Here is a 17,750-nt window from a genome sequence, read left to right as displayed (position 1 = left end):
TAAGATTGGGTCTTCATCCCAATAATCGATTATCCAGGACTGATAATAACACTTTAGAAATTCACTTCCGTAAAATTAGACCAGTTGCCCTTTGATTAAAACTTGTCTTGGACCGGGCCGATCTCTTATTGGTTAGCAAGGCACGAAATTTTTTTTTCTAAGAACCAAAATTAACTTTCCCCCTTGGAAACTTTCCCCGAGGCTAATTAACGCTTTTTTTCTCTACCTGTTTGCACTTCACGAATTCTCTTTTGTTTTCCGTCAGAGCTCGATCAGCAATGCAGAATGTGCCTTGTGCAGTTCCACTTGATAAATCCGGTACAAAAAGAATAAAGACGTTATCATAAATTCTTAGATTTATTAATGGTAAAAAACTATTGATAAATGACAATCTCTTATAACACCCATCTCGGTAATCTGCAAATCACAGGACAAACTTTTGCCAGTATGTGCATACATTCGTACTTAGCTAACGATTTAGTCATGAGACAATTAATGTTTTCCGCTTTTCCGTCTCTTATTTAGGACAATAAGCTTCATCTGAAAAATAAGAACACAAGAATACCTACCTATACATAGATAACTTTCTTGCGACAAAACAATAGATTACTGTAAAATAAGAATGCTAAATACTTATAATAAATAAATTATTATTATTTAAAAAAAATAACAGTAAAACAAAAAACAGAATATGTTAGACTTCAATGTTGTATTCTTGTAGTACATAGTACGGCATAATAGAAAATAAAAAATACCACTTTTACACTTTTGTTAAACAAGAAAGGGTGACCTGGTACCAAAAACATACAGTAATAAACAATTTACATATATTTCTATTATATTGATATTTACAACTGTACAATAGTTAAATGTTCTTCTTGAATGGAAGTGAGATCTCTTGACAGAAAAAAGTTCCAGAAAATCCGACGACTATCGAACTTTCAGACGCCTTGAAGGGGCATGAGGATTTAAAAATTATTTTGATTTTAACTATTTTTTTTATTGATATTTACATCTGTAAAACAATTACAACGTTAAAAATCCTGTAACAACAAAATTGACGTGAAAAATATGTGAGGAGATATCACCTACTGGTGAGCCTCGTTTAGAAGAAATAAATATGACAACTTTTTCTATTTTCTTCAACACTATGTAGGGCATCATCGACTCAGTCGACAGGGAAGATTATCTGTATCGGTTGTGACACTGAGCGCACAGACATTGTGTGAAAAGGAATAGATGGAATTTTTTGTATTAGTGCTTTCCTACTTCTGAATAAAATGAATATTAAAGCCTCAGTGTAGGGTGAGGTTTGATACATAATAACCAGAGTTAATTATTACTTAGGACTTTTGATTGGAATCTTTGGAGCCGTTGGGAGTTAGAATGCTTGGCTGTCCCCAGAGTTGGATACAGTAAGTCCACATAGGTTCGAGAGCCATGGTATAATCTTTTGTAATTCAGTAGAAGTTTTGATCGTCTGTCGAGTAATGCTGATAACAGTTTGTAACGCCGGTTTTGTTCTTTCGTTTTAGTCTTGGGTGCGGAATCCAAGTAAGCCGTGAAGCCCCAAGTAAAGTACGTTGACAAGGAGTAATGATATCCCGCTTAAGTAAACAGGTAGTGTTATACGTCGAAGAAATCAAAAAATTAATTTATTTTTCTGTTTTTTGCGTTTTTGTCGGAAACTGTATGGTTTGCGAGCTTAGTTCTTGTTCCAATCGACCCAATAGGTTGTTCTACATCGAGGCAATTTTTTTTTTTAACTACTTCATTCTTGACCGCTCCTCACGACTTCTACAAATTGTTCCATAGGTGTTTCCCCAGATTTCAAAATTGATTTCGAGTTATTACAAAAAATCGTGAAGCAAACGTTATCGTAGATCTAGCGGTAGGCATTCGAACTCGTAACTCACACCTCCGGTACACATAAAACTTAAAAACTGTTGAATAAAACTACTTTTTAGATGTCGTTGAAATGTTAGCTGTTTTTATAATGGATTTCGAGTTATTAGAACAATACTTGAATTAAGGGTTTTGAGTTAATTTTGACCATCTGTGTATATTGTAAATTAGTGTTTTTAATGTAAAAGCACATTTTTAAACCAACGTACAATTTTTACCGAAAATATAAATCTAAACATCTTAAAATATTAAATTACTTTAAAAGATCTTTAAAGAGAGCTTATTTAAAGATTATTTAAAAAATCTTTTAAAAGATATATTACCTCTTATATTACGATATTACCTTTAGTATCCCCGAATGGCATCGATTAAATAGAAACAAGAGGATTTAAAAAATCATGTATTTATGTACATCTACGATCATCTCCATGAACTTGCAGTTAGTGAATTATTACCCACTCCAACTTCAGTATTTATTATCATTTCCATATAGAACGAACATTTCGAGGCCGAGAACTTAAAAAAAGCAAAAAGGAAGTTGTTAAAAAGGTATTGAATTAAAATTATCTTAACCCTTATCGTATTATTTATTTTAAATAAATAGATGTATTGTTGATCTTTCACTGGGTCGCTTTTGAGTCTATCTACACTCGCGGATTGTTATGTAGACGGACCATTTGGGACCCAATGCCGATTCAACATGTGTTCACCGACTTGCCGACCAACTCCTACCATCAAAACTATAAATAAGAGTGTGTGGTGATTAGTGACCGTTAGTCGATAATTATTCGGAAATCGTGAGATGCGGTCTGGTGTGACTTGTATTAGTTAAATTTAAACAATGTAAATCCCAGGTCCTGAAGATGATCTCAACAAAGATCGAAACATTGGCACGATAAAGAAAATGTTTTTCTGACACCTACATCACACCAGACCGCATCTCACATTTTCCGAATAATATATAAAAGTGAACTATATCTTTGTTTGTCGACACGTACAATAAATTCATTTAAAATGTGTAACAAAAGATTGCCTTTTTGGAGAAGAGGAATATGCTTACTTTCTCTTCATATTTGTTAACCTTGTGAACTTTTAATAATAGTTTTATAATAAAGAGGATAAATTCTAAATAAAAATAAAGCTTGATGAAGGACTGAGTGTTTTCCTTGATTGCCTTATACTTGATTTTTTAATAGTTAATTATAATATAGAAACAATTATATCGAGAGGCTTATTTTCTATTTTCTTAGTCTTGCCATTTTCATTTAGAAAGCCATGCTTGTCTAGCAAATCTAAAATATTCTACAATTGAAAAAAAGTTATTAGTCTTCGGAACCTAATTTTTAGTACCATCCTGTCATACAATACGCATTTTTAAACATCCGAAACAACTAAAAAATATAGTTTTAAGCAACATACATCTAAGAAGTTAAAAAGGTGACCTTTTAAAAATCCATAAGCTATTAGATTCAAATTATTCACCACTTTTTAAAGCTTAGGCATCAATGATTGGAACGGTAACACACCACCAGAAAACCAGAGTAAAAAAAAATCAATGTGGTAGTAAGTCAAACATATGCAATAAAAATAGAAACAGAGATCTGGGGAATTTATTATGTATTATTTAATAATATTCTTTAAACCATCTCCCACAAGGATGGGGTTTCCCGTTTTCCATCCGTTGTTCGTTCAATGGCAAATGAATTAACTGCTTCTCACCTATATTTTGCAGGTGAAAAAAACCAACTGACCAAAAACCTCAATGAGCAACACCAACCACGGCTGGCTAAGTCTTGTAAAGACTCACGTAGCCTGACCGCCAAGGACCGTCATTTCATGTATAAAGGTATAAATATCCTGTTTCCTGAATTGCGCACAGTACTCTTCCTAGACGCAAAACAGCGATTACTAACAGAAAATGGTAAGGAAGACAGTTTATGCTTTGTTTTAGCTGCTTTTTAACATAATTTGCACTTCATTGTGCGATAAATATAAAGATACACAATTTCTTCACAAGTACCCGCTTTAGTTCTATAATTACAAATTCACAAGTGAAGACAGTTCATTCTAATTTCTTGCCCGTGTACGATTGCGCCTCTACTCGAGTAGAACTAACGACCATTTGATCTATTTACCATTATTTTTTGTTTAAACAAATACCCTCCTCACCCTTAAAAGAAAAATAGCAATTGATCAATATATGGATTCAGCATTAGAACAAAGCGAAAAATTACCAAACACAATCGAACACCAGTAATTCTACTAGAATATTGTCTTTGTTCGCGAAGTTTTAAAATGTTTTATTTTTCCCAAAATCCCGGGGTAATCCATGCTCATGCGTCCAGATATATCTTTCTCTCTCTCTCAGGTCATCTCTTTCGCCCCCGCAGTCCTGTTTTTGTCCACTTCTGTTTGCTTCCGGTACTCGTCCTGAATACGCCTTTTTTTCGCTTCCAACTTGCTTCCTTTATTATTCCACTGCCAGAATTTCCTATTTTTAATATATGCATCCTTTCAATAACGATTTTCTAGATTTAATTTTACCTTTTGTTTGTCAGTTTTTATGTTCACTACAAAGCATTTTGTGGCTTCCACTTCGCAGTAATTGATTGACATTAATGGGTCCTTTTCATACTTAATTATTTTTTGTCGGCTGCCGTCAAAAGGCCAATTTTCTATAATAGTCACAGGTTCTCGTCAAATAGGCCTAACAATCATCTGATCTATTTCATAATAATTTACTTTAAACAACTGAACATTTCAATTGTATCGTTCGTCATTAAGTATTCAACACAAATCCAAAATCAATTTCGAAATATCCTAGAAAGACAGCACTAAAGCTTTATTATCGATTCTTTTAGTTTAAAAAAAATCTTTTATTGCTAACTTGTGACAAATACGTTGAGTGTAGGAACTTGAAGCTAATTTTTATTTAATCCATAGATGAAAAGTTCTTTTTTGTACGTGTTTTGTAAAAATAAAATTCATGGTTTTAGTGAAGTTTAGGCATCCTGTCCCATTTTCAAATAGAAATATTTTATTTCTGTAAAAAGTTGGAATTTTGCATTATTTATTTTTATTAAAAGTTAATATATTTTATAATTAAATTATTCATAATATTTAATATATTTTATAATTAAATTATTCATAATATTTAATATATTTTATAATTAATTTATTACTAACATTTACCTTATTTGTAACACACGAAAACATTTTAAAAAATTGATTTCAACAACAATGAAAAAATTTAATAGCTAATGGAAAAGACAAATTGCCAACATGCCTGGCTGTCTTCCTAAGATTTTAATTTTTGAACTGCATAATATGAGATACGAATACGTAATTATTATGCCATACATAATACGAATTATTATTTACATAATATGATGTTTATATTTTTACTTTGCTTATTCACTCCTATTTTCATTACTAACATCTCACTCTTTCTTATTCGTTTTCTTTCTTTTTGTTTTATTATAAAAACCAATTTATTATGAAACATCACATTTTAAAGATTGTTTTATATATGTTGTACGTTATTTTGTATATATTTCTGTATACATAATATCTGTTTTGTTTACATTACGTTTTCTTATTAAATAGTTTTAAAAAAATGTATATATAAATTTTCTAGTGTTTTGCTTTTCTTTGTATTACTTTCTCTGACTAATATTTTTATATTTTCAAAATAAAAATTTGAAAAAGTTGATTTAGTATTCCTCACTCAAGCCAAAACAAGTAGACAAATCTAAACCTGCGAGAGTTTAGACTCATAGACCAACACCATCATTATATACATTTAAGCTAAACACTTTGAGGCTAAAAGCCATGTCCAAACTATGTACACCTTACACATAAAAAATAGAAATAAATAGTGATCCGGGGAATTTATTATAAAATAGGAATCTCTATTTCCCCAGGGGAACTGATCAATGAATTATTTGTTTAATCTTTCTTAATACTTAAGATTACTACTTAAAGTAGTATATTTATCTTGGTAAATTTTATTTTATTTATATATTTATATTTACATATTTATTCTTCTTATTTATAACTGAATTGTGTGTGTTCCTCAGCATGTTTTTACATTTTTTTCCCACAAACAATAATCATTGTGCACCGATTTAGACATAAATTCTTTTTAAATTATTATTTAATATGACACTAATAAGATGGTGTAAACTAGTAGAGAGAGTTGTGGTGGTGTAACTAGTGTAAACTAGAGTTTCCATTTGTTAATTTATTTCCAATGCATACATAGGTACTAATGTAAAATTGTATGTAAAAAATTAACTAGTTCATAAACCCAACATTTTCATTATACGAACAAAATAATTGCAGCGACTTCTCTTCCTCTTTTTGTCATTGATATGCGCCTGCATTGGACAAGAGCTTAATGGCTACATAAATCCAATATGGGTTATGGGTAGCAGAGGACGAGGTAGAGCCCTAAACTCAAGATATTTGACCAACAACGTTTATAGGGAGCCAAGGGTTATAACTGACTTGGTTTACATGGATGAAAACGGAAGGTAAGCTTTTGCAATATCAAGGAAAACTCTTTAAACCATTTTTTTTTTTTTTTAAGATACCATCCAGTATACAGGCAAGAAAGGATGTATAGATCACAAGCAGCTGAGCCATACTACAGAGACAACGAACAATACATGCCTCTTGCAAGCGAACAGAACGTACTCCAAGCTGACAATGTCTAAAACCTAGTAAAGCTTCCACCTATACAGAAAATCTTTTAAAATAATTAGCAATTTTGTTAATTTGTGTAAATTCCACTATAACATTAATTATATAATATACAAACCAAATACATCAGTCAATATGATCATTTTATAAAATTATTACTCTAATGATTTTGTAACAATTTGGGACATTATTGTGTAAATTCAGAACAGAGCCAGAAATGTCAAAAATGGTATTTAAATTGATGCAATTCTTGTCAAACATTACATAAGTTAATGTAATTACATAAGTACACAATTGCCAAATGCAAACATAAGTCAATTTTATGTAGCACAATGTTACTTTTTGAATAAATATAAATCATAACTTTGGTTCAACAAATACTTCTCACATTGAGCACCGGTAATTACAAGACAACTAATGTATAAAAGTTTGCTAATAAAATAAACGCGTCAAAAAAGGGATTCATAAAAATTAATTTAATATAATTAATATAAATTTAAATAAAATTAATTAATACAAAGGAAAGTAACTAATGAAGACTTTACATGGAGTGGTAAAATAGAAAAAACTCTTAGAAGTGTTGATTGAATGAAAATTTGTACGAGACAATCACAAACCAATTAAACATATTAGGTGTGTAAATACCACTCCCTATACAATTCAAAAACCAGTGTTTGCCACCCTAATTTGTCCAATAATGGTTGTATCAATGTTGTACCATATGATTAAAGATGCAGACAAAATAAATGTCTAAGATTTCTAGGTCCAAACTTTTCATGGCATATGTATATAAAAGTGCATACTCACTTGAACATTCACCAATGTCTTGAATCTTTTGGTGATTTTTTTGTATTATTATAACAAAGTAAAAGACATACATGATTGGAAATTGCATCCAAAATTTACTTAATTAATGGTAAGCGATTTATGATTATAAAGAATATAAAGCATCAAGGGTTTGTTCTGAAGGGAAAATGCGGAAAAAAAACTAATGGACAGGTTAAGTACTAATAAATCTCAATTATTGGACCGAATGAACAATTATATTCAGGAAGGAAAAAGTAAGTACAATTGAGATCACCACTTGATAAATAACCTGCCTTTACAGCCCACGTGGACGTACAGAAAATTATAATAAGCTTGATACCTAGGTACGATACAAACCCAACCAAATATAAAATCAGATCAAATGAGACGAAATTTGTGGTAAATTATTTGATTTGAATGAACCTGATTGAAACAATAGTTTAATGCCACAACGTATGTGTGGGACTTCCATGATTACAGTGTCTCAGCGAACAGGCTAAAACATTAAGTATAATAAATTATATACAAGCATATATTCCAAAAATATATAAATAATATTATTAAAAAAATATATAAGTAGTACATACAATAATGCAAATGTATGGCCATATAATATAATAAAATGTGATTTTTGTCAGAGTAAGTTAGTAGAAACAATTTTCAGAAGAAAACAACAATAATAATTTTAATTATTACTCTGATTTTTTTTTTCTTTCTGCAAAACGTTTATACATATATGTATTGGTGTTGGGAAAGGGACAATAAACAAATTAAATTTACTGTATATAACATGTCTGATTACTGATTTACTATATAAGTATAAAAGTTCATACATACACCAGTGCATGTGTTTATTATTTTTTTTTTATATTTTATATATGAACCCTGTGGGTGCCGAAAAAAGCCCATTTGTAAGTATGTCAAGTTCGAATGCAGGGCCGCTGGGTTCTACCCCAGGACCTTACCTGCAATGTTTAATCTTCATCGCGCTTTGAACTTTTCAAAATGGGTAATTACTGTCTCCAAATTAATAGATTGCTCAGAAAAGGAAATTGAAAATGTACTGCAAGCCCAAGGAGTAGCAAGGTATTTAGAATCATGAAATGGCTCGGTCGACATACTGACTCTTATTATTAACTTTCAAAAACCAACAATTTCAGAGAAAATATTCTCAATTTTTTTTACAGGTAAAAGTGAGACAATATATACCCAATCCTATGCTATGTTTTTCATGTTACCATTTACACACACACACAAGAAAATTCTGCAAGGCAAGAAATTATGGGAATGGGAAGACTCCATTCATGAAACCAACAACCGTCAAAGTACTGTTAACGTATGCTCAATTGCACTGGGCCACATCCAACATATGACAAAAAAACGCACCATGTATGTTTTGTTTGAGAAAAAAAATCAAAAACATTTACACCAGTAAAAAGATTTTTTTAAACAAGCAGAAACGCTATTAAAACCACATGAAACCCCCAGCAAACTTATACCCAAACGGTAGTTGAATCTTCAGTCCCATCGGCATCCTCATTACCCCCACCCCCTCTTTACCATCTTCCACGATTGAACAACTCAGTAATCAGGTACCAAACATTATTTAATAGTTAATGAACAGAATAAATATTTTGGACCCCGATATACCCTAATGGCAACCATGATAAAAATTCAATTTCATTCCAATCATGATTGGATGATCATAATCATGCTCGCAACACAAAACATAACTGTCACAACACCCACAGCTTTCAACTCAAAAGGTTTGCAAGTCAGTAGCTAGAATTCATGCACCCAAACCGATCACACCATTTGTTTTTTAACTTTTTAAAAAAACAGAACTTTTAATAGCTTCCCCCTTTCTGATGAGTATTGGAGTTGCTCAGGGATGTATGCCCAGTGCCACTCTCTTCTGTTTATTCCTTAACATCTTCACTATATTTGCCCATCCAGGCAATGCTATATGCTGATGATTTGGGCATTTTTGCAGCAGTGAAAACCTAAACAATAAAGGAAAGCAACAAATTCAACTTACACTAAATAAAACCAATAGTTGGTTAGAAAACGACGGGTTCAAAACATACATATCTAAAACAGCAGCATGCAAAAGGAGTAACTTCACCATGGAACTCTTGGCCATAAAATTTAGTGTCACTTTCACATACAAGAAATCCAAAGAAATATATGTTTACTAGTGTATCCTTGTCTGCAGTACTGGCTGCCAGAAATATTTTCTCCAAAAATCCCTAATTTACAACATCCTCCTCCAAATCAAATATTTAAGGTCAGAAAATATCAAAGCAATTTTATGTGTGTGACTGCAGGACCCTCAGGCTGACTTACTGGAGAAAGGCACTATTACATCTTACAACCCTGTACCATCATTCCCATGTAACTATCTGGCATCTCACTTTATGAACGTTATATGAATAGACTAGAAACAAGCTTGGTACAACATCAACAACAACAAGTTAAAAGACAAAGGGCTCTGTCAAAAGATGGGAATTTTCGTCTCGACAGAACAGACAAGAAGTGATGTTGTCTAGACTGAGGAAAGGCCACACTTGTTAACAGACATGGCTTCCTCGTGGCCAAAGAACCACCACCACTCTATAACGCTTGCCATGGTTTAACAGAATGCACTCACCTTAAAGCAAATATAGAATCTGTCAATCTTCCAAACTATTTAAAAGATATATTGAGTGATAAATCCTCCTGTTTAAATAGATTGTATGAATTTCTTAAAATATCTACTAAATACCCTATGTATGAAAATTTAAATAAATAAATAAGCAAATAAATAAAGCAGTAAAATCAATAAACAACTAAAAATAATAATAATCATAATAAAATAATAAGAACAAGGATAAATAAAGAAACTGTAAGACAATAAAACCTCAAATAATTTTTAAAAAAATTAACTGTGAATCAAACAATTGTCACATTCCCTATAATTTAAATAATTATTCACTGATAAGAATTTAATGAATGCTCATAATACAGAGAGGGGGTGTCGTGCGTTGTGGCCCCACAGTACTACGATGGTCACCAATGGAAAAAGACACTGGTGCCACATCCCCTACTGTGCAATATAGTTTATTTTATAGACCTATTAATACATGACAATTAATTAAGGTTTTTAGTTGAGATGAAAAAAAGTTAATGGCACGAGAGGGATTCTTAGGTCGAGGTCACGATAGCTCAGGTGGTAGAGCAGCGGCGTTTCTAGCCGAAGGTCGTGGGTTCGAATAAGACAATTAATTAAGGTTTTTAGTTGAGATGAAAAAAGTTAATGGCACGAGAGGGATTCGAACCCATGACCTTCGGCTAGATACGCCACTGCTCTACCACCTGAGCTATCATGACCTCGATCCACTCGGACATCAACTCCCCATCTCAACCTCACCTTATGAGTTTTCCCTCCTTTTGTCGTTTTTCAAATGTCGTGTAATCGGTTTGGATTCTCGACGACAATTGAATTGGCGACGGAGAGCTTAGTGAAGTGTACTTCATTTTTTTAAATCATTAGTTCACTACTTTCGTGGTCCGCTTGACCTATTAATACATGACAATTAATTAAGGTTTTTAGTTGAGATGAAAAAAAGTTAATGGCACGAGAGGGATTCGAAGGTCGAGGTCACAATAGCTCAGGTGGTAGAGCAGCGGCGTTTCTAGCCGAAGGTCGTGGGTTTGAATCCCTCTCGTGCCATTAACTTTTTTCATCTCAACTAAAAACCTTAATTAATTGTCATGTATTAATAAGTCAAGCGGACCACGAAAGTAGTTAACTATAGTTATAAGAACAGTGAGAGGTATCCCTGGCTCTCTCCGCAAAGGTAAAATAGTCCTAATTTGGCTCATGACCTTTCAACTTATTTTAAAAAAAACCTGCCAACAATACCTGTTTTTGTGTGATTTACAATAAATCACCCACCTCGGGTTTTGGCGGCCTGGGGTCAGACCTCCATTCCACCTCGAAAGTTAGATGTCAAAGGCCCAAGTCAGTTTTTAAATCTAAGCACACACTCTCACTCTCATTCAGTCTTAAATGCATTCTTTTCAATTTACATACCATTCACATAATTAGGGTGGTGGAGTACTCGATATTCCTCAATCACCCTTAACATATAATAATAGTACACACAATTTTGCTTGAAGTAACAGCAAATCAAGATTACACCGTTTGGCTCAGCATCGCCAAGCGTTGTATTGCAAATACAGCTATACATGTTATTTTGTACTAGTGATTTCTGCTCTAGAAATAGAAAAACCTTTGTCCCAAAAATACACGACCTATTCTGTCTGTTTTCTCCTACTCAGGTTCTTGGAAGGATTGATGGTCAAAAGCCTTCCTGTCATTCTAACCCTCTCTTTTATTATTTTTATGATTGTTTTTATATGCATCATATATTTGCAATACCAAATTTGTACTTAAGGTAATATTATTCCTTATTCAGTAGTACTGATTCTATACGACAATTATATAAAGATTGCAGTGCAGATTGATCAAAGTGGGAAACAAAATTACTTACCCATGAAGTATTTTATTACAAAATAAATAAATAAAAAAATAAAAATATAAAAAACAAAAAAAGAAAACTAAGATCGATACTTGTTGCATTGGTAAAAACTAAGATTAAAAAGGGTACTTCAGGTGGTTTGAAGATAATCATTTGTTTAAATAAAATTGCACAAGGATGGTATGTAATTTTTTGCATTATTACAACCAAGATGATGGGTAGGGAATCATTGTCTTTTCCAGAATAAGCATTTATTACTTTATTACGGGAAGCAGTACAGTCAATAGTACAGGATCTGGGTTTTGTTTAATTAATTTTTCAGTCCTTAATAATTAGTGATTTTGGAGCATGGTATGTTTTGAAGAATTTTAATATCTGATATCTAATGAAAAGTGTGGTCATTTGTGTTCAGCAAAGGAGGATTTATTATTTTTCTCCGTCCTCTTGCTGTGTTCTTGAATACATTGGCTGAATTTCATGCATGTGTGGCCGATGTAAACCGCTTCACATGGACATGTTAGATGATATACTCCCTCCACTTCTGTTCATAAGGTTAATTTTATCTTTAGGGTATGAAATTTGTTATTTGGTCACTGAAAATGGTCTATATTAGACCGAAACACCGAAACACGTCTGACAAAATGCCTATTGTGCAAAAGACAATTCAATACCTACTCATCTCATTATGGAGTTCCACAAAATCAGAATGGATGCCATCAAAAGATTACAACCAACTCCTTTCCAAAATTATATACCTTTTTGCAATTGGAACTGTCTTTGGATTAACGGATGGATGAATAGAATTTTCCAAAAACTTGGCCAATATGGGCCCAAAGAATTGTCATGCTGCTGACATTATACTTAACTTTATGTAAATAATATTTTTAGTATGATTTTTAGCTGAAAACAGATACAATTAATATTTAAACGCAAAATTAAATTAATAAATTTATAAACATATTTAAATGATTTCTGAACAAAAAGTCAAAAAAGAGTTACGGTGTTGTCAATTGGAGAAAGTTAAAAATCCAAAACAAAACTCTTAACAGACATAAGTGAAAAGCTTCAAAGATTTTTGTGTATTAACTTTTTTTAATCATACATTCTAAATAAATCATACATATTTACAATATTATCCTTCTTTTTTTCACTTTTTTATTAGTTCAGTTTTATAATACTCTAGGGAAGTCCTACCTACCATTTGTTGTTTGATGTAATGCGTCTTATCTATAATAGACATAAGAAACAAAATTTCCCGCCTTTTCTAAAATCAAAATTTAGAACACATTCTACACACCATTGCTATGTACATATTACCTTTCACATTTTCTTTTGTTACATGGACAATGTATATCGCAATTAGTATTATTAATGTTATTATTATATATCATAAACAATGGTCCTTTTTGTTACATGTATTTTGTTCTATTATTATATAGCATATAATTAATCATTAACACAGTGCCAAATACGATATACAAGTGGGACCACATTAATAACAAAGTTATATTAATTGGGTATAATTACAATGTTATAATTCCTCTTTATTGTTACTACTTATTATTAATAAATTATGTACAAATAGCTGAAATTCTTTTTTTTTCTTTTTTTGACACTATAATGTACATTTAAAATAAAAATATTTACTATACTTAGAATCCAGAAAGTTACTTTTGAATCCTTGATACTTATATAACCAAAAAATATAACAAACATTTTCATATTTACAGTGGATAATGTGAATATAGAACATATACTAAAAATAGTTTACCAAATTATTTTCTCTTTTTTTGAACATAAATATAATTAGCATAAGAGGGTAGAACTGCAATTTACAGTTGTAATGCGAGTTGCTGAACTTTGTATAACAGAAGGGCACATATATAAGTTGAAAAATTATACTATTGATGCACAATATGGACTAAATATTTTTAAATACATTTTTCCATTCAATAATAAATTATTTAGACTCTATACTATGAAATTATTCACATCATATTATATTAAATTATGGTACAGTACAATCCCAAGCATTTTGTTTTAATTTGAAATGAAATAATACAAACAAAAAGCGAATAAATATATTAATATATATGTAATATATATTAATGTTGTATTTAAATAAAGATAAAAGTAATTTATAATAATATACAAGACTAAATCATTATGAAAAAATTTGCAATCTCCATTCCTTAATTCACTTAAATACAAAAACTCACTTTTTTAAATTTATTTATTTATTAATTTTTTTTTTATAAAATATGTCATCCTTAAAACATTCAAACTATCAAGCTACAACTAACTGAATTGTCATCACAGAGCTATAGTATATAAATTTATATCAAGGAATTAACGATTAATTTCCTTTTATTTATTATTATGTAATTTTTTCATGAATGAATGAATGAACTATTTAAATTTTGCACAACTACAAGACAAAACTCAAAACTGGCATGTAACTAGAATATGTTCATTATAAAATGAAACACAAAAAAAAAAGGATTTGCCATTGTTAATTTGTGGTAATGAGCATTGTTTAGTCACACACTAATATAATAGTTTCATTGAATAAATTGTTTATACCTTTTTTCTGTGAATAACCAAATTCTCAAAACATTATCAACTATTATAATGTATTAATTAAAATAGTGATATTTAACTATGATTTTTATTCCCCAGTCTGTTTTCTAGTTTCCTCTAAAATACACGATATAAAAACAATCACAGAAAAAAATAAATAAACAAATTATTAATCACAAACATGAGGTTGATTTTGAAGGCTCATTTTAAATTACAATATACAAAAATGTTATTGAAATGTTTCAAAATCCATCTTCCCTCAGTAAAATTTGTATTTATTTTATATTCTTATATATCTTTTTTAATTAGACAAAGATAGAATTCCAACAAATAGGTAACCAAACTAAAAGGAAAACTGGTTTGACTAGAAATCCTATTTAATCTATTCATTTATAGTGGACATGCTGTATTCAGAATATTACATAGTGCAAACATTAACATTACACCTAGATAGTGGTATATTTAATGATGAAAACAAATATACCACTGCTTTAAATAATAAAATACTAAATAATGAAACACAAGAATTTTGAATCATTTCAGCACATTTATAACACCTTCAAGAGAACTTGTGAAACTAGAGGAGAAATCATTGTACCTTTCTATTTTGAATGACAGAAGATTGGAAATTTATAAATGTGCAATAACAACAAGTGAATACAAAAAGAAAAGTTACTTTTTATATAAAATTACTAAAGATTCAATAATTCCCCACTCATTATTAGAAGAAAATAAGTTATAATAAATTACGGTTAGTTTCATGTTGCAACAGCCTACTATATTAAAAGAAATTATTATACGATCTTCTATATTAACTATGAAAAACAAATTCATTTAATCATTAGTGGATGGCAGTAAAAAGCGATGATCTAATAGCTCTGCAAAACCATAATTCGTACAGCATAAACAGATGGCTATTTCAACTACAATGGAAATGAAAAGAAAGGTGCGACAACATATAAAACCATATCACTTATACAACATAATACACATACTCTCTCTGACTCTTATCGGTACAAACCGATCGAACAAGCTGGCACACATAGTGTGCAAAAGAAATATGATCTTTGTTACTAATTTTCTTCGTCAAAAAACAACACCCAGAGGAAAATAAGACATTTGAAATACTATTCAATTATAAATCTTTAAAAAACAATTAAACATAAATCTAGTCTTTACATTAAAATATAAATTTGGGTTTGTATTTTGACAAAGAAAAACTTGGTGACAATAACCTGGATTTACTTACTATACAAATACTTTAGCAATTCCATCGGCCCCAGCTGAAGCGATGAAAGGTCGTGTAGGGTGGAAAGCTACATCCAAGATTGCTTCATCAAATTTTTTCCTATGGGCCGTAATTTCTTGCACACAAGTTTTGCTATCGAGATTCCACAGGCGTATGCTGCAGTCATGACCTAGAAACAAAAAGTAATAAAACCCATTTTTGTTTGATATCAAAATATTTTTGTGTAACACTGACTTCCAGAAAGAAGATAAAGTCCGTTGGGGTCAACAGCGAGAGATGTTACAGCATCTAAATGTGCGACCATAGAGTGGATCATTTTTCCTGTGTTGTTGTCAAAGAATCGTATGTGTCTGTCCTCATGTGCCGTAACTGTAACTGGCAGCAGCGGGTGACAGACTATCCTATAAATCTGCCTCCTTCCAACTTCGTTTCCTATTAAATCCTGTGATAAACAAAATGCACAAAATTAGAAAGTCTGGGAATACAAAATTAAATACTGCCATTCACAATCAATGTAAGTTGTAATATGGACAAAACTTTATGCTGTTTATTCTCCTCTTCTTACCTTCCTAGTTGATTTATGTGAAGATATTTTTAAAAAATTTCAGGAACATACAACCATTCGACATATTTATTGAAGCGATGTCGATTTCAGGGATTTGACAACGTAGACTGAAGAGGGGAGGGCTTGTGCTCCCGAAATTGATAAGGCTTCAACAATATGACAAATTCATTGTTCTGTTTTACATTCAATTAATTGAGGTTTTAAGTTGAAATAAAAAAGTCATTGTCACGAGCGGGATTCGAACCCATGACCTTCGGCTTGATACGCCGTTACTCTACCACTTGAGCTATCGTGACTTCAAGTCGACTCGAAGTCACGATAGCTCAAGTGGCAGAGTTCGGCATATCAAGCCGAAGGTCATGGGTTCGAATCCCGCTCGTGACAATGACTTTTTTATCTCAACTTAAAACCTTAATTAATTGAATGTTATTAATTGGTCAAGCGGACCACGAAAAATAGTGAATTCTGTTTTACAAACAAATTTGCACATAATCCAACACAAAATTATTTATCCCTTTATAAGTGCTACACTTATTTAACACATTCAATGCTTGTGCTTCCCCAAAAAGTTACCAAGACATACAATTTTTTTTTACAATTTAAATTTATTTGGGACTTACAATATCACAAAAATTACTATCCACAAAATAAAATATATTTATATTTTGTTGGTAATATCCTGGGTAAAAATTTAACTTTCCCAGAGGCGCAAGATCTTATTCGAAAACTTGAAATATACTGAACTCAATAAAACCTGCTAGTTTTTAATCGGAGTATCGTGAAGAAAATGCCAAAAGTATGAAATAACAGAGATTCTTTTGAAAACCAGCCTGTTAATCTCATCATGTATGTCATGATACATCCTAGAATTAGTAATCTTTATCATGGCAAACATAACATGCACACTGAATGTGTTAAATAAAATAAATAAATTAATTTTTTTTCCTTGTTTAAAGCAGAAAAATATAGCAAAGTATAATTTGACATACTTGCAAAGATTCTAGCCTTGTCACAGGTTTTCCAGTGGGTAGATCGAACACTACACAATGGCCAGAAGTAAATGCCGCAACCATTTTATCAGTTTCATCACGCACGAAATCACAGGAAGTAGGTATACCGTCTTGAGGCAAACAATAAATTAGGAATTTGTTATTTTCCGCAACAGATATTTATTTATTGTACCTTGTTCTGATGAGTATGTCTGTACAAGAGGAGTTTTTGATTCAGGTGACCACACTTTTAGAGTACCATCAGCAGAGCAGGAAAGCAATTGTTGTTTATGAGGGTTCGTAACTAGCCTCCAAACAGCATCTGTATGGCCAATCAGTTTGTTTCTAAGCACAGTACTCTCTGTAATTTATTATGAATTATCGATTAAAAGCCTCCAAAATAAACTGAGAAAAAAAGTAATTCTTAA

General features: G+C 31.3%; 2 protein-coding genes across 8 annotated transcripts in view; one reads left to right on the top strand and one right to left on the bottom strand.

The window, feature by feature from the left end:
• Positions 1 to 524: 524 nt before the first annotated feature.
• LOC106667695 (striatin-3) overlaps positions 525 to 17,750 on the bottom strand; it is a 34,422-nt gene continuing 17,196 nt past the window's right edge. The window contains exons 9-13 of one of the 6 annotated variants that reach the window (XM_014395802.2): positions 17,516 to 17,683; positions 17,323 to 17,453; positions 16,003 to 16,210; positions 15,769 to 15,937; positions 525 to 540 (exon numbers count right to left, since the gene is read on the bottom strand). In XM_014395802.2, the coding sequence (XP_014251288.1) occupies position 540; positions 15,769 to 15,937; positions 16,003 to 16,210; positions 17,323 to 17,453; positions 17,516 to 17,683 (677 nt within the window). In that variant the 3' untranslated portion in view covers positions 525 to 539. Of the gene's footprint in view, positions 541 to 2,287; positions 2,422 to 4,564; positions 4,581 to 4,932; positions 4,949 to 7,875; positions 7,913 to 14,192; positions 15,938 to 16,002; positions 16,211 to 17,322; positions 17,454 to 17,515; positions 17,684 to 17,750 lie in introns of those variants that run through there. The other 5 variants (XM_014395798.2, XM_014395801.2, XM_024230664.1 and 2 more) reach the window with 5 other exon arrangements.
• On the top strand, positions 3,616 to 7,787 carry LOC106667696. Of its 2 annotated transcripts, XR_002911027.1 has the most exons (4): positions 5,615 to 5,905; positions 5,985 to 6,185; positions 6,250 to 6,440; positions 6,497 to 7,787. XR_002911027.1 is itself a non-coding variant. In XM_014395803.2 (3 exons), the coding sequence occupies exons 1-3, from the start codon at positions 3,824 to 3,826 to the stop codon at positions 6,621 to 6,623; spliced, it is 321 nt and encodes a 106-aa protein (XP_014251289.1). In that variant the 5' UTR covers positions 3,616 to 3,823; the 3' UTR covers positions 6,624 to 7,787. The 2 variants fall into 2 exon arrangements, 1 of the variants encoding a protein (XP_014251289.1); XM_014395803.2 differs by lacking the exons at positions 5,615 to 5,905; positions 5,985 to 6,185 and adding an exon at positions 3,616 to 3,826.

Source organism: Cimex lectularius, unplaced genomic scaffold (assembly GCF_000648675.2).
Source record: "Cimex lectularius strain Harlan isolate CLEC.00 unplaced genomic scaffold, Clec_2.1 scaffold70, whole genome shotgun sequence".
Lineage (NCBI taxonomy): Eukaryota > Metazoa > Arthropoda > Insecta > Hemiptera > Cimicidae > Cimex > Cimex lectularius.
Note: the sequence above shows the minus strand (reverse complement) of the source record. Positions and strands in the feature narration are given on the sequence as shown.

Bases quoted from the DNA above. Each gene is read 5' to 3' on its own strand.
- LOC106667696 (XM_014395803.2), top strand. The intron at 6,441-6,496 runs GTAAGCTTTTGC...TTTTTTTTTAAG, and splicing joins TACATGGATGAAAACGGAAG to ATACCATCCAGTATACAGGC.